This window comes from Porcisia hertigi, chromosome 13 (genome assembly GCF_017918235.1).
Source record: "Porcisia hertigi strain C119 chromosome 13, whole genome shotgun sequence".
In the NCBI taxonomy this organism is placed as follows: domain Eukaryota; phylum Euglenozoa; class Kinetoplastea; order Trypanosomatida; family Trypanosomatidae; genus Porcisia; species Porcisia hertigi.
Window position 1 is genome coordinate 122501 of NC_090572.1, and position 24007 is coordinate 146507.

General features: G+C 55.4%; 6 protein-coding genes across 6 annotated transcripts in view; all 6 read right to left on the minus strand.

Moving 5' to 3' along the window:
- JKF63_06231 (uncharacterized protein) overlaps nt 1-4697 on the minus strand; it is a gene marked incomplete at both ends in the record, with an annotated part of 6048 nt that extends 1351 nt beyond the window's left edge. Inside the window, one exon of the mRNA XM_067902181.1 lies at nt 1-4697. This exon is cut by the window's left edge and continues 1351 nt beyond it. Coding sequence (XP_067758678.1) covers nt 1-4697 — 4697 coding nt within the window.
- A 1313-nt stretch (nt 4698-6010) lies between these two features.
- Nucleotides 6011-9271, minus strand: JKF63_06232 (uncharacterized protein; the record flags this gene model as incomplete). Its single annotated transcript, XM_067902182.1, has 1 exon — nt 6011-9271. One exon carries the CDS (start codon nt 9269-9271, stop codon nt 6011-6013), a length of 3261 nt encoding a protein of 1086 aa, XP_067758679.1.
- A 1113-nt stretch (nt 9272-10384) lies between these two features.
- On the minus strand, nt 10385-12394 carry JKF63_06233 (uncharacterized protein; the record flags this gene model as incomplete). The annotated part of the gene is made up of 1 exon (XM_067902183.1): nt 10385-12394. The coding sequence occupies one exon, from the start codon at nt 12392-12394 to the stop codon at nt 10385-10387; it is 2010 nt and encodes a 669-aa protein (XP_067758680.1).
- Nucleotides 12395-13471: 1077 nt separating this feature from the next.
- JKF63_06234 (uncharacterized protein) lies at nt 13472-15259 on the minus strand (the record flags this gene model as incomplete). Its single annotated transcript, XM_067902184.1, has 1 exon — nt 13472-15259. The coding sequence occupies one exon, from the start codon at nt 15257-15259 to the stop codon at nt 13472-13474; it is 1788 nt and encodes a 595-aa protein (XP_067758681.1).
- Nucleotides 15260-17663: 2404 nt separating this feature from the next.
- Nucleotides 17664-20927, minus strand: JKF63_06235 (uncharacterized protein; the record flags this gene model as incomplete). Its single annotated transcript, XM_067902185.1, has 1 exon — nt 17664-20927. The coding sequence occupies one exon, from the start codon at nt 20925-20927 to the stop codon at nt 17664-17666; it is 3264 nt and encodes a 1087-aa protein (XP_067758682.1).
- A 1889-nt stretch (nt 20928-22816) lies between these two features.
- Nucleotides 22817-23182, minus strand: JKF63_06236 (uncharacterized protein; the record flags this gene model as incomplete). Its single annotated transcript, XM_067902186.1, has 1 exon — nt 22817-23182. The coding sequence occupies one exon, from the start codon at nt 23180-23182 to the stop codon at nt 22817-22819; it is 366 nt and encodes a 121-aa protein (XP_067758683.1).
- Between the last annotated feature and the right edge of the window lie 825 nt (nt 23183-24007).

A 24007-nucleotide genomic window follows, 5' to 3' on the forward strand; every position in this document is an offset into this window, starting at 1 on the left:
CACGTTGACATGCCGCTGTTGAAATCCTCTGTGTGTCCTGCAGCCGAGAAGTGCGCCGGTGGCCCACGCCTCGCGTTGGCTCCCGCCCTCATCTGCTTTTGCACATCGGCGGTGGCGGCTCGCCTACGGCGCGTGCGCTTGACCCGGCCGCTAGGTAGCGGTGCATCACACCTGCTGCTGTTGCCCTGGCTGCCGCTCGAAGTGTCGCTTGAGTTGCCACCTCCATCGCCGCTGTTCGAGCCCAGGATGAGTGCCGTTGTGTTCAGGCGGGTTGCCTGTCGCGCTGCCATCTCCACGCGCTTATCCTCCTCCTTGAGAAAATCTGATAGCAAGGAGAGACCCTGTAGTTGAAAATTTATGTCGTGTGAGCGAAGAGCCTCGCGAATGTGTCCCTGGGCACGGAAAAAGTACGTTGCCGGATCCAGGAGGCACAGTGATGCCATCACGCGCAGGGCAATCACGGCAACGCCCTTTTGCGCAGCTGCGCTGCCGCAACTCCCCAAGACATCCTCCAGGAGCTGGTAAACGTTCGCCATGATACCAGAGCCAGAGATCAGCGCATTCGGCCCTGCGACCCCTTTTTCGTGACTCACCAACGACTCCTCCTCCAAGGCTGGGTGAGGCGGGTGTTGCTTCCAGCCCGGGTACATGCGCAAAAACTCAGACAGAAGAAAAAGAAAGCGCTGCGTGTAGGCGACACTCTGCGGTTGCGTAGCCAAGTTGGGCAACAGCCCCCGCACGCGGGTGTAGTACGTGTTCATCAGTGAATAGCAGAGCTGCAAGTACGGGACGTTTACCTGCGCAGAGCAAGGGTGCTTGGCTCCGCATGTGATGAGGGCACACAGGGCACCGCAGGAGGCAACAATGACGCGCTGCTGATAAGGGCCCACGTATTTGGATAGCAACACAGTCAAGCAGCGTGCGAGCTGGTCGAGAGAGACGAGAGGGAGTCGGGGGGCCTTCAGAACCGCGTGCAGGGTTTGACACATGTGTACCAACGCACCGCCCAGCGCATCTGGCGCCTTGGCGAGTGGAGACGTGGAAGGAGGAGGGTATGTAATCGACTGCACCAAAACCTCGGCCAGCGGCTGTACCCACTCACTGTGGGCCTGCGCAAGTGCCCGAAGCGCGGCAAGAGACGAAACGGCGTCCTCGACAGAGTGGAAGCAAGTGTACCGCGTCCACAGCGATCGCGCTGCACAGCGCATCACGTGGAGCAGCCGAGCCCTGTCGATGTGGTTGCCGCGTGGCCGACGACGCACTGCTGCCGCAGTCGGGGCATTGGCAGTCGATGAAGGGGTCTCGCCTGCCGAATCATACGCGGCCACGTATGCGTGCATGTCCCGTAAAAGCCGAACCAGCGGGTGGTCCTCACTAAGGTCGTGTGGGTAGTCTGGCGCCCCCATCACCGCCAGCGCCACGAGCTCCTTTGCCAGCTGCGCGTCGGCGCCAGTGAGGGAACCCACAGTGTCGCCCAGTGCTACCACCCAGCGGCGCAAGAAGTGTTTCACCACCTCCTCCTGATGCCTCTGCGCCTCCATGTCGTCGGGGGCAGCGAGCTGTAGTAGCTTCTGCTGGATGAAAGACAGGAGCGGGGCACCGTGCGGAGTGACGAGAAGGCCCTGGTGGGCTTCGTCCGTGAGAAAGGTGCTGAGTGCCGCGATGGTGCGTGAGACCACCGCGGCGCTCTTGTCGCCGAGGAGACAAAGGAGACTGCTCACCACCTCAGCCGTAACCCCGTCCGCGGTCGCAACGTAGTAGTCGGTCGCAGCCGCCAACTCGCCCTCCGTCGCGGTGACGGTCGCGGCATTCAGAATGGTAACAAGAAGGGGCACTATGGACTCCCGCACTCGTGCGCTGTCATCCTGCACACACTGCCGAGCCACGGGCCACAGATGGCGATGGAGCGGCGGGTATACAGCGCCAAGACGGGCGAGGTAGGCGAGTGTTCTCTTCTGTACAGCATCCGACACGGGTACTGCAACCTCCTGCGCGTCTGTGAAGCGGGAAATGGATAGGAGCAGCGATACCAATGTGTGCCGTGTGCGCAGATTGAGCATAGAGTTGCGGAGCTGCGTGCTGATGGCCTGTGTCCACGCACACACATCGGTCCAGTTGACTGGTGCGTCCCCTACACCGGGGGGTCGCTGCCACCGCACGAGTGTGGCAAGCGCTGCCTGTGACAACCATCTCTGATCGTTATCCTGCAGCGCGGCCCACGTCGTGAGCTGCGCCGCGCGCACATGAAGCCATACGGCGGCGAAGTCGGCGGTGGTGGACGGGTTTGAAATGAGCTGCGACTCAGCCATGTAGACAGACACCATCATCCCAAGAAGGGCCAAGTCCGCCGCGTCCGGGTTTGACGCCGCCGCCTTGCCCGGTGCGCCGCACATGCGCTCCCAAGCTTGTTGGTCGTCAGGGGCGGGATGCGCAGGCGCAGGCACACGCAAGACTTGCTGAAGCCTAACGCAAGTCGCCACCTGGCTTGAAGCAGAAGATTCCCTGAGTCGCTCAACCTCTGCCAAGAGAGAGATCGGTAAAGAAGACTGCCTCTCATCAAAAAGCTTCAGAGCCACATGAGCAACCACATCCACTGCTAGTAAACGCAGCGCCTCGGTCGAGGCCGCCGTCGCAGTCGCCGTCGCAGACTCGGCGCCAAGGCAGAGCTGTGCCAACGCGCGCACAAAAGCGTGCAGCAGCATGTCTGCGCCTGGCCACTCCGGCAATCCGAGAAGATCCACCAAGTCCTCCGCCACGCGCACCGCCGCCGTGTCCCCGACTCGGCCCCCCTCCCCCACGCACCGCCCCAGTAGCAGCTCATGGACAAACGCGCTGGTCCACAGGTTGCACTGACGCTGCAGCGTCTCCACAGTGACCAATTCACTGACTTCCCCTGAGATGACCAACGACTGCGCACCCGAAAGCATAGCAACAGTGAGGGGTAGCACAGCGCGCTCGTAGTAATTCACACGATAGGACCTGTGCATCAGCCCCGCAGAAGACAAGGGTAGGCGCTGAAAGAACATCTCCACTGAGCGCTGCCGGCCCATCTGAAGACGATTCCAAATGCACTGATACAAGTGCACCGCGCTGTCGGTGATGTAGGTGCCGTAGAGCAAGTGCATCTTCTCGGAACAAGTGCGTGTCACGTAAAATAGGCACTGGTAGCACAACTCCTCAAGTCGGTAGACATCGGTGGCGGGAACAAGCTGCACAGTGCGGTTGTATAGCATTACGGCGAAGCTGCGCAAGTAACCTCGCAGCTGCTCTAGCCAGGGAAACAGACTCGCAGTAGTTAACTCGTCAGCCACTCCACTGCCTCGCCCAAGAGCAGACGAAGGGTGCCACACGTGCGTGGTGCCCGCCACGGTGTTGCCCTCGGCAGCTGCTGCATCTGCTGATTGCTGCGCTTGCGATAACAAGGCGGCAACATGGCGAATGACTCGCGCGAAGGCGTCAACCGCACGTCCCACGAGCTCCACAGGCGCTGCCTCGGTGGGGAAATGCGGGTGCGCCAAACACTGACAGCAGAGCCACATGCGCACAGACCACAAGGACCCATGGAGGCCAGAGTTGCAGGAGGACCCAGCCGCTGCCTCCTCGGCGCCAGTGCCCGATGCAGCGAGTGTCGTCAAGCAAGCGGTCAGCTGCTCAGATGGAATGCCATCGAAAGGCCGCACTTGAAGGGGCAGCCAGGAAACGTAGCCAAGGAGCAACGGCACATTGCAGGTGACGACACCGCCTTCGTCATCACTGCAGGCCTGCCTCACGAACTCTGCGAAGGAAATCGACTTGGCATTGGCGCTCTCATCAGTGGCACTCAAGGACATCCCAAGTGACTCAAGGTGCGCCGACACCGGAGCCGTGCGCGGCTTGTAGTTCACAGCCGTACCGGAAGTGGTCGGAGTGGATGCGACCGTCGCACTCGCCCGTCGACGCCCACTGGCGGGGATCGATGATGCGCCCGCGGCTGGGACCGAGCTCCGTGAGTCTGTTGACAAATCCGCTAATACACTACCCGATTCAGTCGATCGCCGCGATCGAAACGCCACCGCTGCGGCGTCTTCGCCTGCCACCCAACTCTCTGAGTCGGGCACTCGTGTCAGCGGAACGCGATGCCTGGAAGCGTCTTTACCAGCGGGGGGTACCGAAGATGACAAAGCAGTGGCTGCCTCACCCTGCCTTCGCAGTCGTGAAGCACTCGGCAACGTATTTTGGTGCGCATTACAGGAAAACAACCCTTGAATGCCAGAGGAAACCTTGTGGCTGACCCACAGCGCAGCATACCCACGGCCCTGAGAACGATGCGCGGCGTCGCCATCGCCGGCACCACCACCTCTCTCACGGAGTGGTGGGCCCACCTCATGGTGGAACTGCTCCTGGAAAAAGTGTGAGAAGGCACCGGTAAGAAACAACTGCTGGGCAGACTCCTGCATACCCTGTGACACGTGATCCAGTTCCTCCACCTGCCATGACGACGCAGGGGATTCAATCCTCAGCCCAGTGTCGGGGGTCTCCTCCTCTTCTGACCTCGCACACCCCATCTCAAGCCGCAGCTGCGACACCAGGCGAGGCACCGGGAAGGAAAGAAGCAGCTTGGGCAAGGGGTTTACAGACTCATCAGCCGCGATGAGGCACGGCTGTGGAGGAAGTGGGACGACAGGCTTGACGGACATACCCTCGCCACTGTGCAACATACGCACACGCACACGCACGCAAAAAAAACAGTTAAAAAAGAACTGTTCAAGTCTGGCCGTGTCTTCTATGTTTCTGACCGTGTGGGGGTGTGTGTATAGTGTGAGAGTACTCTCTATGTTTCTGAGTGTATGTGCGTGCGTGTGTGTGTGTGTATGTGTGCGCGTCCTCTGATCTCCACGACTAGTCCACACACTGACTCTGGGGAAATGCGAGAAAAGAAAAAAGAGAAGCAAAACAAGCGCAGCGACAAGAGTCCCCCCCTCCCCTCTCCCTCCCATATATTATATATATATATATATATAAATATATGAAATGATAGCGTGAGCGGGAACACGACCTTGGCCCGCACACGTAACGAACGGGAGGGCAGGAAGACGGGAGGGGGAGGAAGCGCACCGGAATGCGGCGTGAGTGTGGTGGTGGTGGTGGAAAAAGGAAGAAGAGGAGTGAAGGGAACAAAAGAACAAAACGTGCGGAGTGGTGATGGTGACAGGTGCGCAGCGGACCAAGCTGTGTGTGGCAGCACGACACTTGCGAAATAGAAGGGAGAGAAAGAGGATAACAAGATAAAGATCAACGATGGCGAAGAAGATACGAAGTGCGGCAAAGAGCGTGCAAACACCTTTTTTTTTGCGCCTTGTGCCTGTGGTTGGGTGCACTGGCAAGGGGGCTAGTGGAAAAAAGCGAAAGGGAAATGTGGCAGATCAGCCCCAAGCAATGCGACAGAAAAGAGGCACACACACACACACACACTCTCTCGTGGATACACCCGTCAGGACGTCACCGAAAAGGTCAAAGGGAAAAAAGGCGGGAGACACACAGGTGCAATGGATAAAAGTTGCCAAGAAAGTGATGAAGGGCAGGTGGAGAAGGAGAGGGGAGGAGGGGTGGGGATATCGCGAGGGCCAGTGGAATGCACTCCGTAGTTTTCAGCAATCGTGTGCGGCAGCACCGCGTATCAACAAAGCCATAAAGACGTCTCTGCCGCAGAAGTCGTGTCATTCCGCCATTGTCCGAGAAGTGTGCCCCCCCCCCCGAGGGATAGAGAAAAGGTGACACAGATAGACACGCAGCCCAGGCGCTAGAGATGAGGTCGAAGTCGCTGAAGGTGCTGGCGGGGCAATTCGGGTGGAGGGGGGGGGGAGGGGAAAGAGAACCCATACCCATGCATAGGCCTGCTCCACGCATTGGGTAACGCCTGGAGGTTGCATCGGTTTTTCAGTTATGTGGATTATTGGGAAAGAGAAAGGAGGGCGCGGGGGAACAACTACACATGTCCTTCGTTTGTCTGTGAAGATGGCCGGTGTCGGAGCTACGGAGAAGAAAGAAGCGCTTCTTGAGATGGGGTGGGGAAAAAATCACAGCAGCGGCACTTCATCGTCATCAACCCCTGCAAATCGGCAGAGTCCTTGCAGTCCCCGTAGAGGTGCTCCACAAACTGACGCGTCGCCAGCATAGCGCGCTCCTCCGTGTGGGTCGGAATGCGAGATAGACGCGCTCGCTCGTGCCACAGCAAGACAAGCGGCAGAACTTCCTCCACGGTGCGATGCACCAGAAAATCGAAGGCGAGCAGGCGAATCGCCTCCAGCCCGCTGAGCGTCTCGAACAGGGCCGGGGCGATTGTGACGTCGCCGAACCTGCGCCGCTCCATCCCGGTCCAGGCATGGGGCTTGGTTGCATGGGTCTCAAAAGCAGCTATGGGCTCTCGCAGCAGCGCGAAGAGGAAGAGGTACACCCGGTAAATGGTGTGGAGGTGACTGCGGGGAAGCTCAATGGCGATGGTCATCGCCGCACTCGTCGAGCCCGCAGCAGTCGAAGTGTAATGCGTCCATGGCCAGTCCATGGGAGACGGAGTGGGCAGAGGCGTTCTGCCGAGATCACCAGCGTACTCGTCCCCGTCCTCGGATGTGATATCTGCTTCTTCCTCTTTGGCCATGGAGCGCGTCTTGGGCCCACCACGTCGGCGACGCTCTGCCGCCTCGTCAATGAGGCGCCGCCGCGTCACATCGGCCCATGTCAGGGATTCGGTAGTGGTCAGGAAACAGGTGAGCCCACGCACCACTGTCTGAACGGCCATGGCGGCCACTTGGTCGTGCCGTGTGCAGTGACACAAAACCGCGTGCACGGCCTCCAGTACCACTGACTGAAGTGCCCGCACGCGAATGTGTGCCGAGGTGGTAAGACGCTCTTGCTCTTCATCCATGGGATCCTGGGGCACACAATAGTTGAGGTACGCTGCGAGGTCCAACGCATCGCGCAGGAGGGACAAGGCAGCTCTGCGGGCAATCACATCTTCTGCGGGGTCTGTGCTGTCGTAGCGGCCGCATAATCGAAGGGCCTCACGCGCCACGTGAATAGTACTTGCCACAAAGTCTGCCACCTGTGCAGCCTCCTCCAGGGAAACCACCTCAGGGAACGACCGGGTGAAGTTGGCCGACATTGCAGTCACGGAGAGTCGTTGACGCACAAGAGCGGTAAGATTGGCGCTGCCACTGCCACCCAAGATCGCGTGGTCGCTGCTTCCGCCCCCTCCGTCCCGGGTGAAGCGGCGCTCCAATAGAGCGAGACTGCCTCGCAGCACACTTGCCGCTGAGGGTCGGAGATGCTCCTCCCTCACCGCTCGCGCTGTCTCATCCACGATGAGAGCAGAATGACGCAGGAGGAACAGCAGTGTGTCTCTCTCCCCAGAAGCGGCGCTGTACACCTCGACGCAATGCAGGGCCACCTCGTGCACTAGTCCACTAGCAGTTGCCTTCTCGAGGACAAGGTAAAGAGTCAAGGCGAAGAAACGCTCGAGGGCGTCGCCCTGGTCCGTATTCGGCTCCTCGGATGTGGATCCGTCCCCGCACTGGAGCACTTCGGCGATCAAGGCAAGAACGCGCAGCAGCGTGGCAGCAACAACTTGCCGATGGTGCACCTGCTGATAGGTACACAGTTCTTCATCTTGAGTAATGGCCCAGAGGTGGGGCTGCGCTACAATGCTCCAGAGCTGCTCGAAAGCCCCAGCAGTCAAGTCTGCTGGCTGTGGGTATGTACAAGGCCAGGCACCCTCGTTATCAGGGGCCACCACACCTGCCGGGGAAGAAATGGGGCGGGTTGGAAGAGAGTGAAGAGCCTGCGCGGGGTGAAACTGCCACACTACGAGCCGCGAGAGCACGTACAGGACGGCTGGGTGCACTGCGTACGCGTCCCAGTCTTGCAGCACCGCATCATATTCGCTGAGCAGCGCATTTGTCAAGCACTCACCGATTGTCTCATCACTCTCGAAGTCGCAGCGGTCCGGCGTCAGCGCACCAGCCGTTGGAAGTCTTGCGAGGGCACCGGCGAGGCAGAAGAGGAACTCATCCACAACACCGGCGGGGTACTTGCGCGGGCGGCGGTGAGTGTACAGGGCTGACTCGCTCATCTCAGTGCCAACCACGCGAACACACTTTCGAACGACAGACAGGAAAATAGCAACGGTCGACTCACTGACGTCCGGCGACGCTGCTGTCGACGTCATCGCCTGTGGCGGCGCCTGCAAGGGGAAAAAACGGTCACGCAGGCCTGGTAGTCGGGCCACTGTCGTTGCGAGATGAAGCAGCTCTATCCCTCTCAGGCATTGCAGCGCCTCGGTCACGGCAAGAATGGCCCAGGAGCTACCCATCAGAGTAGTCATGAGGGCGTCGTCGGTAGAGCTGCACAGATGGCTAGGGTTGAACGCAACCGAAGAGGTCGCCTCTGCCACACCGAATACATCATCGCCGAGGTGATGCAGGTGATCCATGTTCTCCAGAATGGAGTAGGCTACGATGAGCAGAGAACCCAGCGGCGTTGTGGCGCACTCCGCCATGGCCGACGACGACAACAGGGAGACAATGAGCGACCTCAGAGCGGCAACAGTGACCGGAGCGAACGCACTCCCAACGAGCGCCGAGGGCTCCAAAATGGAGCGTAGCGTTGTAGCCAAGTGCACCGCAGTGCCCCGTACCCACGTCACCGGCTCCGCAGTGGCAAACGATGTTCCCAATGCAGTGCAAAGCAGCTTAACCGCTGCTAAGCAGACCTTGGTCGAGTCCTTGCCGTGATGAGCACGGTGGATGTAGCGGACCGCCACTGACACTACCCCAGGAAGACAGAGTCGTACGTTCTCTGTGCCGATAACCTCTACGATAGCCAGGCAAGCATCTAGGCTGTCCAACTGCAGCTGTCGAAACCAGTGCTTCGAGTTACCGCTGAGAGACTTGAGTAGCTCAAGAATGAAGAGGGCCGCGTGTGAATGATAGTCTTGAGCCCGAAAGAAAGAGCCCAGACGAACTGCCCCGTTGCGGTGGAAGTTTGCCACAGCACGGACGACCAGCAGCTTTGCCTCCTCACCCGCGTCTAGCGATGAAGGAGCGGAGGCGAAGAAGGTGCTGGGCACACCATCGGTATCAATCAAGAAGTTTGCCTCTCTCTTCTCAGACGATGTACTCATCTTGAAGGTGTCAATGAAACAGTGCTCCAGCATACTGAGCAGCTCCTCGACCCGCTCCACCTCACCACTCTTCTCGGTGAGGGGGAGCAACACCCTTGAGATAAACGCCTCCTGCATTGGACGCCTCCGTCAGACCCTGTGATGATGCAAGAGTGGTGAAGAACCTGCAAGCCCGTGTCCAAGGCGGGTACCTCTAAAGGAACGAAGCGCCTGCCTCTGCAGAGCAACCATGGAAAACGAGTAGGATGGAGAAAAAGGAAAAGGGGGATTGCAGGCTGTGTACTCTTCAAACGCACACAAAGCACACGTGCCGATCAATACACTTCGGAAAAATGTTTTCAGGGAAAACGAGTGTTGCTAAGGCAGTGTAGTGTGCGTATGTACATATAGGTGTAGATGTGGGTGTATTGGGGGGGGGGGGGGGGGGAAGGGGAAGGGGAAGGGAGCAGCAACTCTCCAATCACTCCCCCCAACCAGCCTGCAAAAATCGCGTGCGAATTCTGCCAAGGGACGGGGTGAGAGAGGGTGAATCAAGTCGTCGTGGCTTCCCTCCCTCCGGTACGCTCCGCTCCACTATGCCGCAAAACACACTTTTTTTTTTTTTTGGGGGGGGGGGGTAGCTGGAGCACATCCAATGCAGGGCGTGCATATATATGTGCGAATACGGCCTCGTGTATAACCTGTATGCAGAGGGAGGGGGGGATGTGCAGAGGAATAGACATGTAGATGTGTGCGCTATGAAGATGAAAATAGAAAAGTGAGCGGTGGGCGGTGAGCGGTGAGCGCAGGGGGGGGGGGGTCAAAACAAATAATGAGCACATCATCACATAAACAGGAGAGACCGAAGGCAGGCGCAAAAGTACCGGAAGAAGGGAACAGCAGATGCGAGAACGTAAGCCAGACGACGTGATGAAAGAAAAACACCACATGTGAAAGCGCGTGGATGCGTGATCAGCCACCACACACAGCAAGCCTCTCGCGTTTCATGAGCTTCAAGCGTGGTGGACAGACGTACAACGATATAAAGCTGATGTGTATACCTGCTGCCTCGACTAATCCACATGTGTCGACACTTTGCCGATACAGAAATGCCTCACAGCAATGTATCGAACACTGATGTGCGCCTCGCGTCCTGCTGGAACCTCGTGCACCACCACCACCACCACCCCCTCGTGGATAGGTGGGTGGCTAGGTTTCTTTGCGTTTGTGTGGGAGGGAAGAGGAGAGGGGCTAAAACAAATCGTCGTAGTCATCAACAGCAAACCCGTAAAACTTCGGCGTCTCATCGTACAATGCCTCAAAGTAGTGCACATAGTGGTCCTCTATCTTCTGGCGTGCGTAACCCATCTTCACCGTCATGAAACCGTTGGCAAGAGTGAATTCGTCCACAAAGGCAAAGCGGCGCACGTGTGTGCGGGGCGGCAAATCCTGCGAGACGCGCCGTAGCTCGGCGCGGATGCAGTCTGCCCTTTCCCTATCGTTCACGAGCGGTACGCCATCGCGACGCTCCACCTTGCGCAGGTGCGCGGCGATGGCCTTGGTGTTATCCACCACAAGTGCCACAACATAAGGGCGACAATTGCCGTAAATGAAAACCTGTTTGATGAATGGGCTTTTTGTCAGAGCCGCCTCTACCTCGATGGGGTTCACTGTCTTGGAGTTTGACAACGTGATGAGGACATCCTTGTTGCCTTTCACTGTCATCCATCCCCCGGTGAGGGTGCCGTAGTCACCGGAACGCACAAAGGTGCGGCTGCCATACTCTACCAGTGAGTTCTTCGCCTCATCGGGGTCGATGTGCACGTCGAAGTAGCCCTGCATGGCGCTGGGGGCCTCTACAAGGATCTCGCCCAAATCCCCTGGTGCCACAATCTCGTTTCTGCTATTCACGACGCGCACCTCTACACCGGGCAGAGCCTTGAGACGCTGCGGCACATCCACATCGGTGGCGACGAGCCCACCCGCCTCCATAAATCCGTACGTATTCACAACGAACACATCCAAGTCTGCCATGAGCTCTGACTGATCTTTGGTGAGCTGGTGGCCGATGATGATAGCGACGCGCAGCTCCGACCCAAACTGGGCTTTGAACTTTCCGAGCAGTGCATGGGAAAAAGCACGCAGCGCGCGGCCCGGTTTTTTGAACATGAGACGGTTTTCGGTGATGCGACCGATAGTGAAGCGTGTCAAGTCCTTTGTGAAGCTCCCACGACTCAATATATCATCCACGATGTTCGCGTAGGCGCGCTGGAAGGGTTGCGCTACGGAGACCATGACACTCGGGTTGACAAGGGGTAAGTCTTGGAATCCCTCCAGAATCTCAGGAGGAATACACACACACGCGCCCTTGCATAGTGCCTGATACAAATCCGCCGTGAGGGCACCCGCAACGCACCACGAGCAAAGTGACATGAACATGTCGCTGTGTGTCAGCGCCTCGCCAAGACTAGCATACACGGAGCTGACGTTTGCGACGATGGTCTTGTGAGATAACATGACACCCTTTGGAGACCCGGTGGTACCAGCCGTGAATACGATCATCGCGGTATCTTCGGCACAGATGTCCCCTCGCGCAGGGGTCTTCTGAGGCACATCTGCTGCAATGCTAATCGCAACTGCATAACTGCCCTCGCCAATCGGATCCTCAAAACAAATGGCGTGTTCAAGTTGTCCTACGCGGCCAATCCACCCTTTGATCACAGCATACGATGCCTTTGTCTCGACAAAGAGTACCTTGGCCTGTGTACTCTTCACCACGAGCTGCGCTTCGGACGGGGTGACGTTGGTCGGAAGCGCTACAAAGTGCGCACCCAGCTGCATTGTCGCGAAATGCACCACGACCCACTCATAGCGGTTCTCGCTGATCACGACGACACGAGACCCTTTCTCGACGCCCATCTTGTATAGTAGTGTCCGCATCGCCTCCACCTCTTTGTTGATAGACTCATACGTGGCCCAGACGTAGCCGAGCTTGCCACGCACCCACATCTTGCTCCCCAGAAATCGACGGTTAGGCCACGCTTTCAGCGCCTGCTCCCACAGCTCCACAAGCGTGCTCTGTGGCTTGATGACAAGGCCCAACCGGAGGTCGTTATTCATCTGATGAACACCGGCCGTGTCTGTCTCCTGGTAATAGGAGCCGCCTACACTCATGCCGAATCGAAGTGAGCACCTCAACGCGGCCACCAGCGGTACGTCATGGTAGCGACGTACCGGCCGACAAAAGAGGCGGTGCAACATCGGCCCCCAATTCCTTCTACCTGGCGTATGGACACGCAAGTTAAACTCTTTGCTCCAAGATTCCTTGCAGTGGCTTCCCCCTGTCTGTGTGCCTCGCAAGCGCTCTGAGAAGCGCAGTAAGTGGAGGGGGGGAGGCAACTGGGCGACGGGCCATGGAACGGAGCTGACAGGATATGTCCACCACCACCTGCAGGAGTGAAGATGGCCAATCGAGGACTCAGAGAAGCACAAATCCCGCTCCTCTCTCTCGCTTTTTTTGAATGCAGAGAGGTCAACTGGGAAGGCAAAACCTGACTGGACTACGTCACGCCCCTTTCCAGTTTGCGGCGGTATGTACACGCCGGGACAGTGCTGGAGGGGAAAGGTTTCGAAACCGCGTACAAGAGAGAGTAGGCGGAAAAGGTAGAAAGTGAATAAAGTTAAAAGGCGGGGAGGGAGGGGGGGGTGGGGGTGAAGGCGCATAGAGAACTTCCCACATACACACCACCACCGGCATCCCTCCCCCTCACGCCTGAAAACACAAAAACGTCAATGAGGGTCGCTCACCATGCTGACCAAGACAAAAAAAAGGAGTCAGTCCCCCCTCGAAGAACAAAACTGTTGATGCTTGACACCTCCAGATTTCTCTCTCCTCCTCCAGTGCGGCAATACACACGTATACAAAGCCAGGGGTGGAGAAAGGAAGGTGTATCGCGCCCTTTCCTCTGTGGGCCCCAAGTCTTTCACAACGCCATGTAAGACCGCACTGTGTGACCCCTGCGTTATTTCTTTTTTGTCTGTCTTCCACTGTCAAATCTCCAAAATATACTGGAAAAACATTTTTGTTCATTCATACATGCGCAAAAGGGAAAAAGGGGGGAAAACGGCTCCTGTACACACACACAAAACGGAAAGAAAAGTCTCCGTAGTGCAAAGAGCCCATTCAGGAGGTCCCTTGCCATCTACGACAAGAGTGATGCCACTGGACACTCCCTCATACTTTGAAGTACATCCAAGAAAGGGGGGGGGGGATATTTTGTGGGAAAGGAGAAGGGAAAAGAGGAAAGTAGATACTCACGCACCAGCGTAGCCTCCCCTTTAGTCGTCGTCCTCCTCCTCCAGCTCATCCGGCTCTGCCTCGCTGTCGGACTCCGGGATTTCCTCGCCGCGCCGAACGAGCTTTTCCACAGTGGCGGTTGGGTCTGCCACTTCTGTGATGTCGGCGCACTCTGGCTGCACAGGGGGTGCCGGCGATGGTGTAAAGGCCGCATCCATCTTCTTCAGACCGTTGCCAAAGTACACACAACCCCAGCGCTTTCCGCCCTCAGCCGCGTACGCAGTAGCGCCAGGCCAGCAAAGGGATTGCACCACCGCAACGCGGTGATCCCTGCTAACATTGTTCTCCACACGCATCGTCCAGCTTTCGATCTTCATCTTAGTGGGGTCGTCCTCTGGGACGTCGTCGTCGCGCAAGGGCTTCAGCGGTGTGTTGTCGGGTTCTAAGGGCTCTTTTTCCTCCCCGTCCTCTTCGGGCTCCTCTTCTTCCTCCTCCTCGTCGTCGTCGATAGGAGGCGGTGGCTGGGGAATGTCTATGACACTGTACAGGTAATCATTCTGAATAGGTACGAAGAGCTCCACCTCCTCCTCCTCCTCCGGCTCCTCCTCCTCCTCCTCGCCCTCAGCATGAGCCTCGGAATCCGTCGGTTCGGGTTCCACCTCCTCCTCCTCCTCTCCCTCCTCTGGCTCAGGCTTTGGTGGCACCTTCGTCTGCCGACCGTTCTTGTAGATATACCCCTCCGCGTGTACCCAGCGGTCTATCGTTAGCTGCGCCACGTCCACTTCCTCCTCACCGTACACCGGCGAGGGGGCAGTCAGCGGCTTGTACTTGGCCTCCTTGGGCTTGCGCGGAGCGCCGCCTTCAGCATCCTCATCCTCCTCCTCCTCCATCTCCAGTTCCGGCTCTGGCTCCTCCAGGGCCCCCTGTGGAGCAATGGCGGTGCTGCTGATAATACGCGCCAGCTGTGCTCGCAGGTACGCAGCCTCCCCCCACGGAAATGTTGCCGCAACAGATGCCGATAAGTCTCCTGTAAAGAAGCGCTTTGTTTCGCGGGCCGCAACGATCTGCTGTGGCGTTACATCCGGCAGCTTTTCCCACTTGTCGGCGGGTGAGGCGGTGACCCAGAACGTGTAGCGATTCACCCCCACGTAGCCTGGCTCCGCCTGCACGGGCACAATGCCCGCCTTTCGCGGAGCCTTTCCCATTGTGTTAGTCTCCACGTACACGGTTTCATCTGCCTCGACGTAGCGGCGCGTGCGGAGAATAAAGTAGTCGCTGTGTGTGCCGAAAATTCTCCCAAAAAAAGTGATGTCTTGCAAGTTCTTCTCCATGGCGAGGTTCGTGATGGAGCGGTCGAGCAAAAACGCCTCCTCCTCGGCGAGACCACAGCCCGCTGCAGCCCAATACTTGTTCTGCGCGGCAACAGACTCGAAGGGTGGCGCCTTCAGTGGCACCACGGTGGTGGTGGTAATGGTCGTGTAAGGATCTGGTTGTTCAATGGTAGTGCGTACCTCCGGGGCTGGGCGATCGAAGAGCTTCTTATTGTCCTCAAAGCGCCGGAGCTCCTCGGCAGGCAGCTGTGAAGCTTCATGGAACGCCGAGGTACTCTCGCCGCACGCGAAGCTGTGTGTCTGAATGAAACTCAAAATCTCGTGCAGTTTTGACGGATCGCCTGCAACATTCTCTGGATTCTCATCAAGAAGAAGCTCCATGAGGCGAGTGAGTTGGTCATAGGCGCTCACACCATCCTTGTCCGCACGCATAAGATATGCCTTTGCGTTGGTGAACTGCGCCTCCAGCTCTGCCGCAGAAAGCGCTGTTGAGGCCATCGCGTTGCACGTCATGCAGATCCCCTTTTCAAGTCCAAAGCAAACTCACTATCAAGGCTCAAGTACGGCGTAAAGACGTCTCGGCAACAAAAAAAAAGGGGCGAAAAACAGAAATCCTCTTCTCTCCCCCTCATACACACACACACACACACACAGTCGCCCTCTGAACAATTGAGAACAGGAAACTCAACCCTCTCAGAGACGATTCTTGCGCGGGTGGTTCTGGACTCAACCCGATCGACGGTGATGCCAAGAGAACGCAAGTCAGGCGTGAAGAAAATATGCCCCAGGCTTGGGGGGGGGGGGGGGGGGGAGGGGGGGTGGACTTGCTTTCTAACTGCGACGACGACGCTGAGGTCACCGCGCCGACAGAATGAAGAGATGGTCACCGTCAAACCAAAAGAGAAAATGAGGGAGAAGGGGAGGAAGAGAGAGTGGTAGAGTACTAGTAGAAACTGAGCAACGTCTATAACGCGTGTCTACCCGCGTCAGGGTCGCTCCCAACGCCAGCGCAGGCGTGAAACGATGCATGCAACGACTCGTCTGAGTCCCCCAAAAAAATGCTTCCCTCCATGTCATCGTTCGGTAACCGGGCGGCTGAGTAATTGCTATCCATGCTGCACTCACCGTTCCGCTTTAACCGTGATATCGTGTTTGCTAAAACTTCACTTCCGACAAATGAGAGGCGAAAAAAAAAATACAAAAAGCAACAGCAGCCTTCTCCAGGTAAACAAAAAGACCTCAACAGAGCGTTGTCGTGGGCCACAGAGACATCTTGAGAAAATTGCCTCCATGGAAGTGTCCAAGGAAGACATCGACTCGTGTTGCCCTTCGCCTGAATCTGATATAACGAGTATGTTGCAGCTCCTTTCTTTGTGCAGCTGACATGCGCGCCCACACACCCACACATACGCGCACATCTGTGTAAAAAAACAAATGCATTGAGAACCAACTGACGCCAAAAAAAAAATATTATATATATATAATCATTTAAACTAATGGCCAGAGAATAAAACACAATGAGATAAAAAGGTGCGAGCTGTGCGGGGAGGGGAGGGGGAGGGGGAGGGGGAGGGGTCGGGGTCGGGGACAGCAAAGAGCAGTGCAAAAAAAAAAAGAAAGATATGGCGCAACTTCATCTACGTGCATGAGTTTGACAACGGTAGTGCCTCTGTAGAGTCCTCATCATATTGGCCATAATCCTTAAGGGTAACTCAACTCCCTCTATTTGTCTTTGTTGTTCGTTGCCTCTCGTCAAACTCCTTTTCCCTGAGGAGGAGGATACCACAATGTGCTGCACTTTTTGCTTCCGGGGTGCGCAAACATCTCCTCCCCCACTAAAAACAACGCGCCGTAATCACACACACACACACACACACATGCACAAACAAAAACAAATATGCACAGACATACACACATAGACACAGACAGGGAGGCAAGTGTGGTGTTTCTCCTGCTTTTTGAACTACTCTTCCCGTATCCATTCTGCCGCAGAAAACATTTTGGCCCCCCCCCCTCCCTCCCAACCCCGGCCCGCCGCACACCCATTAAGTGGTGCAATGCCAACGCTAGTCACGCACTGCGGCTATCCCTGGCGCAGTCGCTCGGGCACGGGCTCTGCCCCAAACTCTGACACCCCCATCCGCGCCGCAGGACACCCAAGAACAGCACCCCACCACGCAGGCTGCCACGCGGCAAGGCCCACCCACACCATCCAGGGCGACCCAGGCACGCACAACCCCCCACCCCCAAGCAGCGGGCAGCGAAGGCCGAGCGAAGTCCATCCAGGCCAGGATGGCATTCTGCATACCACACGGGTGGAGCAAACAGGTCCGCTGTCGCCGGTCCCCCCCTCCTCCTCCCCGGCACAACACCGCCCGGGACCTGGCCGCCGGCATCCATGGCGATGAATCACCCCAAGCGCCCCACACCCTAAGCGCCAGACCCCCATCAGCATTGGGTGAGCCTCAGCATTGGCGAAAGGGGGGGGAGATGGGGGCTGATGGGCTTCCCCCCCCACACACACACACACAAGAGCCAGGCATTGCATCTTCACAGCGCGCTCAGCTGTCCACCGCCACCAGAGAAAACACTTGGCTGGAGGGGGAGGAGTGGAGAGAATAGGAGCTATTATCACGAGCGCACAGTACGCTTTTTGAATTGAGGAGGAGGGAGGAAGGAAATCGAACAGGAAAGGGGAGCGAGGGGAGGAGGGGCATGGGAGCAGAAAGACGAGGAAAAGGAACACACGAATAAGAGAGAGAGCACAACAGAGAGGGGAAAAAAGAAGATTAGGAGGAAGTGGTGTGGAGTGTGCCACCACGCAAAACGGTGAAAAGATGGAAAGACAACTATGTAGTTCAGAATAGCAGATAAACCCCCGACGAGGTGATATACGGGCACGTCAACCGAGTCTGTCCAGGAGCTTTCCAATGTATTTTTGAATGGAGGGGTCTACGCGCGCGGTAGGGTCCTGTTGGAGTTTGCGAATATCCTCTCGCAAGTTCAGCGAAAGAAACCTGCGACGGAATACGTCGTATGCACAAAACGAGTTGATCGTGACAACTGCAATCTTTTTCGATGATGGAGAGTCGTCATCACGCAACATCTTCACCAGAGATTCCACTACGCTGGACTCTGCCAAAGGGCTCACGAGCCTGTCGGCGTTCCGAACAAAGTTGCTCAGCGCCCCGGCAGCGTTCTGACGCGTCTTAGCGTCCCCACACCCCAGAAGAGCTACAAGTGACGGGATGGCGGGACTCAGGAGCTTGTACAAGTAGTCACTGTGAAACGCAGCATTGCCAATGGCAAATGCTGCCAGCTTCTGAGTATGCGCGTCGCTGTCGCTGCAGCACTTCACCAGGAGCTCCATAATACGGTTCTGAGCAAGTGGCTCGAAGAAGTAGTCGGAGTGCTTGCACAAATTCCCGATCAAAGTACACGCTTTGCCTCGCAGGTCCTTTTCAGGGTGCTGGAGAAGTGCTGCCACGCAATCATACAGGTTAGCTTTATGAATGGGTGGATAAAAGTCGCCAGAGATGCGCGACATTTGCGAAAGCACTACCAGCCCGTCCGACATCAGACCCGTGCTGGCTTTGCTTGGGTCGAGAACGCGTCTAATCCGAGTGGCATCAAGACCGCCGCAGTCAACAAAAGCCGTGATGAACCCTGTGGAGTTTGCGCACAACTTCGCGATGATCGCGAACGGATTCCCGAGGAAAACCCCCTCGGAGTAGTCCATCGCATGCACAAGCAGCTCGATTATCCTCTCCTTGGAGAGCACACGATTGACATCGCTCAGCAGCTTCTCGTCCGCGGACGTTGAATTCGACGATGAGCTCACGGAGCGCAGCGAGTCAGACAAAATCTGAGACACAATCGTCACGTGCGCGCTGACGCCGGTTGCGCCACCGCCGCGAGACGCCGGCCAGTAAAAAAGCTGACGGAGGTACTCGGTTTTCATGCTGCGGCAGACCACTGAGAGCCAGTAAAGGTTCCCCGAATCCCCTGAATACGGAGCTATCGGTTCCAAGAGCAGACTCATCGACAGTGCTTGCTCCCTCTGCTGCTGAAAAATCTGCTGCGCCGCTCGCAGGAGCGTCTGGACTCCATTGGGTGATAACTCCATCTTTGAATCGCTGTCACGCAAAAGTCTCATGACCAGCAGCGCCAAGCCTTTGGTGTCACTTTCCAAAAAGCGGTGCTCTGACTTGCCAGGCAACTTGGCGTAAACGAGAGAATCTGCGTCTGAAAAGATCAGCGACAACATGTGAGCGACGCCATCCAACAAACCGTAGTCAGGATACCCGTAGCTGCTCCCCAGCACTCGCGGCGTCATGGGGCGACTCGGCGCGTCTGAGACAGTATCCACAATGGAGTAAATACCGTCTAGCAACGCATCGTTCACTTTAAATGAGACGATATCCCTCAGCTCTCGGTGAGCGAAAGCGATAAGTAAAGCCGCTGCTGCTGCGTAAGCTAACGGAGGCTTTTCATCCCCGTGGGCATCTACCGCGCTCCTCTCGTAGTAGCAGACAGCAGAGAGAGCCTGTGTCACTAACTCCAGCACTTCCTCGCGATTTATCCGTTGTGGGGATGCCAACTTAATGTGTGGAATGATAATGGACACCGTGTGAAAAACAAGAGCTGCGTACTCGTACGACGTATTGCTTCTTGAAACGTTGCTGTGCTTGACCGATTTCAGGATGGCCGCCCACATTTCAGGAAAAGCCGGCAGCTGTGTCACCATTGGTCCAAAGCTATTTTCCCAGCGAAAACAATGAAATATGATCTTCACACACACCTCAGCGAGGGAATTGGCGTTGGTGCTTATTTCGCCAATAATGAAATCGAGTGCCGTGTGAGGCTTCCTCATGAGTGTCAGTGCAACCTGCTGTCGAATAAAGAGATCCTCCTGCTGGTGCGAATGTCTTTCCTCTAACACTGCAACTCCACCGCGCTTCGGACGCTGAGAAGGAAAAGCGAGCACTTCACCACTTTCTGGAAACACTAAAGCCTGAACAAACTGCAGCACTAAACCCACCACCTTCACCGACTGGCCCTCACTTAGCAGCGCCAGCGCAGCGCCCAGAACTCCAGAATCGAACACTGCAAGAAGCGCAGAGCTTTCTGTCACGTCCCCGTTGGACGCGTTAGTCGTCCGCACCAGCTGAGAGAGTGTAGCACAGACCTCTACTTCTCGACCGCTGGCAAGGGTTTGCATTGTTTTCACGTTGAGAATATCATTGTTTTGGGTAGACGACTGGTGCCTTGGGGCTACGCGACCAGCGTTCCCATGGAGACGGAGGCACCCCAACTTATCCATCCGGGCTTTCATCTTCAAATCATGCTGCATAATAGCATCCTGCCACGACGTGTCACTCTTTGCTAGCTGTACAAACGGGTGGTTCAGCAGCTCAGGCCAATTGAGGCGCGATGACGCAGACTTGGTCAAAAGGCCACTAAGAAAGCTCCTGAATTCCGGGCTGATAGGGTCGCTTGCCTTGGAATCATACTTGACAGGCTCACAAACGATTTTCTTGATCAATGCAAAGAGGTTGTTCGTGTAGAAGGGTGGCTTGCCGTAGTACAATTCATACAAGATGCAGCCCAATGACCACAGATCGACTCGATTGTCATACGCGCGCTCTTGCACCAGCTCCGGTGCCATGTAAAGCGGCGTACCCTTGATGCTCGTTAGCACGATAGTGTTGTAGCTCATGGAACGCGCAAAGCCAAAATCTGCCAGCTTCACAGCGCCATTCTGGCCAATCAAGATGTTCTGTGGCTTCATATCGCGGTGAATAATTCGGTTAGAATGAAGGTAGTTTAGCGCCTGAATGAGTTGCTTTGCAATCTTTTGCACTTCCTTTGCAGGCAAGTGCTTGTCATCTTCTAGAATGTCATACAGCTCACCCTGCGCATACTCCATAACAACTACGAAGTCAGAATCCGTCTCAAATGAATCAAAGAGCATGATAATATGCGGGTGATTCAGCTTTGTCAAAATCTCTATCTCGCTTCGAAGGTTCTTGATCTCCTTTTCGTTTTTGCCCTTCTTGACGATGAACTTCATTGCAACTATTTGACCTGTGCCCTTGATGCGAGCCTTGTACACCTTGCCAAAGGAGCCCTCTCCGATGGACTCAATTATTTGGTAGTCCTCCATGGTGACAAGTTTCTTTGAAGAACGACAACCAGCAGTCGGAAAAAAAAAAAGCAGGGAGTGAGAATTAATGAACCAAAAAGCGGTAAACAATGCTGCACATGTTACTCCCTCTTGGGTCCGGAACAAACAAAAAAAAAACAGGACCCCAGTCCTCTAGGAAGCCGTGAGGAATATTCATTTTTTGACGTACCCGTCCACTAGCGATAAAGCGATGACTTCCCCACATCGTAAGAACCTGACCCTGTTGCCACTACCAGTGGCTCGGCATCGACAGGGGTGTAGGGGGCGCTTGGCTTCCCTGCAGAGCGGGTTTAGAGACTCTAGCTACCTCGCAAAGGTATTCCCCTGTCATAGTGGGGGTATTTTAGCCGAATAAGATTTCAAAAAACGAGAAACTAGAACACCGATGCAACGGTGGGCGACATGATGACTTTCCCCGTATCGCTGAGAATTTTCTTGGCTCTCCTTCGCTTTCGTCTGAAGGAGAGTGCAGGTGACTTTAATATGCTCTACTCGTTTTTCTTTTGTTGTAGCTTTGGGTCCAGGATAAATATATATATATATATACGGTAAACGGAGAGTCACACGGTGAAGAGAGCTCCTTTGCTGGTGACATGAGGATTATCATGAGGCTAAAAGAGCAGTAAATAATGAGGAAAGGGGCCTGATCTAGACGCTGGATAATGTTTTTTAAATAAATCTTAGTTGCCAAGGCACGGACAAAACACATGGAGAAAATTTCCTCTAGTATTCGTAGATAATGTGTAGGAAGAGAACTTACAAACAGAAAACCAGAACCAAAAGGAAACAAGCTCGATCCTACTTATGGATCTCATCTCCCTCTGTGGCCTCGGCAACCTCGTGAGAGTCCTGTCCGTCTGCCGCTAGGCCTGCTGCGCGATAACAGAGTTGAATTGCGGCTTCCTCATGACATTGAGAGAGGCCTACTCCGGGTGTAAATGCTCGTTATTTCAACCATGACCGAGTCACGGAGCGCCTGCAAAACAGCAATAGCAGAACCAATCGCCAGTTTCAGCACGGTGATTGTTAAATCTGGAGCACCCTAGTGCAGACGAGATTTCGTCTTTGGGGTAGAGAGAGAGTTCACCTTCTGAGGGGCAAGGGCAGAAAAAATTCTTTGGAACATGGGCGGGGTAGTCGCTTCTGATGATGATGGAAACATAAGGCTAGAAGAGCTGGTTGTCGTCGAAGAGGGTCTAAACCCATGCAAAGAGAGCGAAAGAATAGAGGGAAAGTAAAAAAAAAACCTTGGCATAGCGACCTTTTTCAGAATTTCTGTATCGCATTTGAACCCGTACGCGTAACATCGAGATTGGCTGCGCAAGAATGCGCGCTGTAACAGAGTCACCAGGACACACCACTTAGGTCCGCGAAATCAGGCGCGAAACCTGCGGGTTTTGCCTTTCTGCTCATCGCTTGTTTAGTTTTTGTGGGAAGATTGGGATTTTATTTGCCATTGTAGTTTTGCGGAAGGCCCAAAGGGAGGGAAAAAAACGCTGCTCTGCTACAATCTTTTGTCGGGGAAAAATCGAGTCCGTACACTGACTTGAAAATAGTGTTTTTTTTTCTCGTTCCTTTCACCAACTAACACGTCATCGCCTTTGCCAAGTCGTCTAACATGCATAGGGCTCGACACACCACAGCGTCTTAGACGAGAATTCGTGTATGTTTCTGGACTTTTCTGCAGTTCGTCTACGCAGCTCGGCTGTACTCTTTATTTGGCAGATGCCTTTTTTCAGTCATTTAAAAAAAGTGAAAATATTGTTCTTCCTGGCGATACAGGACAACGAAGCAAAACAATATATACCTGCTTCTACTTCAAAAGCTTCATTTTTTTTGCTGTGATTTCCAGCACCAGTTCAGCTGTGCTACTCACCATCCATCTCACCGGCCGCAGCCCGGGCCTTTGCCAGCTCGCGATCCTTCTGCTGCTGATCGTAGATCGCATCGAAGTCAGCGGACTTTACAACAGTCACCTCAATCTTGTCGGTAGTGGAAGTGCGCACATCGTCGAAGTGGGCGCGCGCAGTGTAGATTTTCTTCACCTCGACAACGCCCTGGTTCTTGAGCATCTCCACAACGGAAACAGCGTCTGCAATGGCAGTTCCGAGAGCAGAGATCATTACCTCGGCGTAGCCTTCATGAAGACGGTGCTTGGCGTAATCGACGTAGCCGAACTTGCGCTTGTTCGAGCTCACACGAACAACCGCGTTTTGGCCCTGTTCGGTCGACATCTGGATGCGAAAGAAAAGGTGAAGCTTTTTTTTTCGGAGTGAATGGTGCTCTTTTGAGGCCTGATTTTCACACTGTAGAAAATGAGAGGAGTCCGAGAAAAAAAAAGTAGAGACCCAACCGCCAACGCCAGCGTTGCTTTTCGGGCAAGTAACATATATGAACGCGAGGGAAGGAAAATATTCGCAATGCTGGTTTTTGAGGTGGCAACTCCTTTAGCAACACCAGTGGACTTGATAGTAAACAGTAAAAGTGCGTGCGGCAGCTAGCGGGGGAGAAGCTGTCCCACGAGCCAAATATCGCCCAAGTTTGGTTTTTTTTTTCTCTTTAAGGGTGCGAAGAGCATTAACTCTGCGTTCTGCCCAAAGACACAAACATTCAGAAATATATATGCATATATGCATTCACTTTTTTAGTCATCCCCTGTACTCAGTCCACAAGAAAGAAAGCTACATGGCACCACCGTGTATCAATGACCTCAGCACGAAAACTTTGAGGCGGCAATACTGGAAACCTGTCGCTATTCACTTAATACCGCTTCTGATGTCTCATCCACCGGAGGTGTCTCCGTGAGTGACGCAGTGCGCAATCGTATCAATCGTGGAACCACCGATTCGGATGTAAGAAACACATTCCTTAGAAGAACAGTCGACAGCTACGCAACCAAAAGGAAGTTTATCGTTTCCTCGCCTCGCTGTTGCAGCTCTCAGTCTTCCCCTATCGCTGATTTCCTCGGCATGAGAACCTCTTCATTGGCCTTCATTGCGGCAACAATGTGCAAAATGTCATGAAATGCACACGCACGCACACACACGCGTTTCCTAATT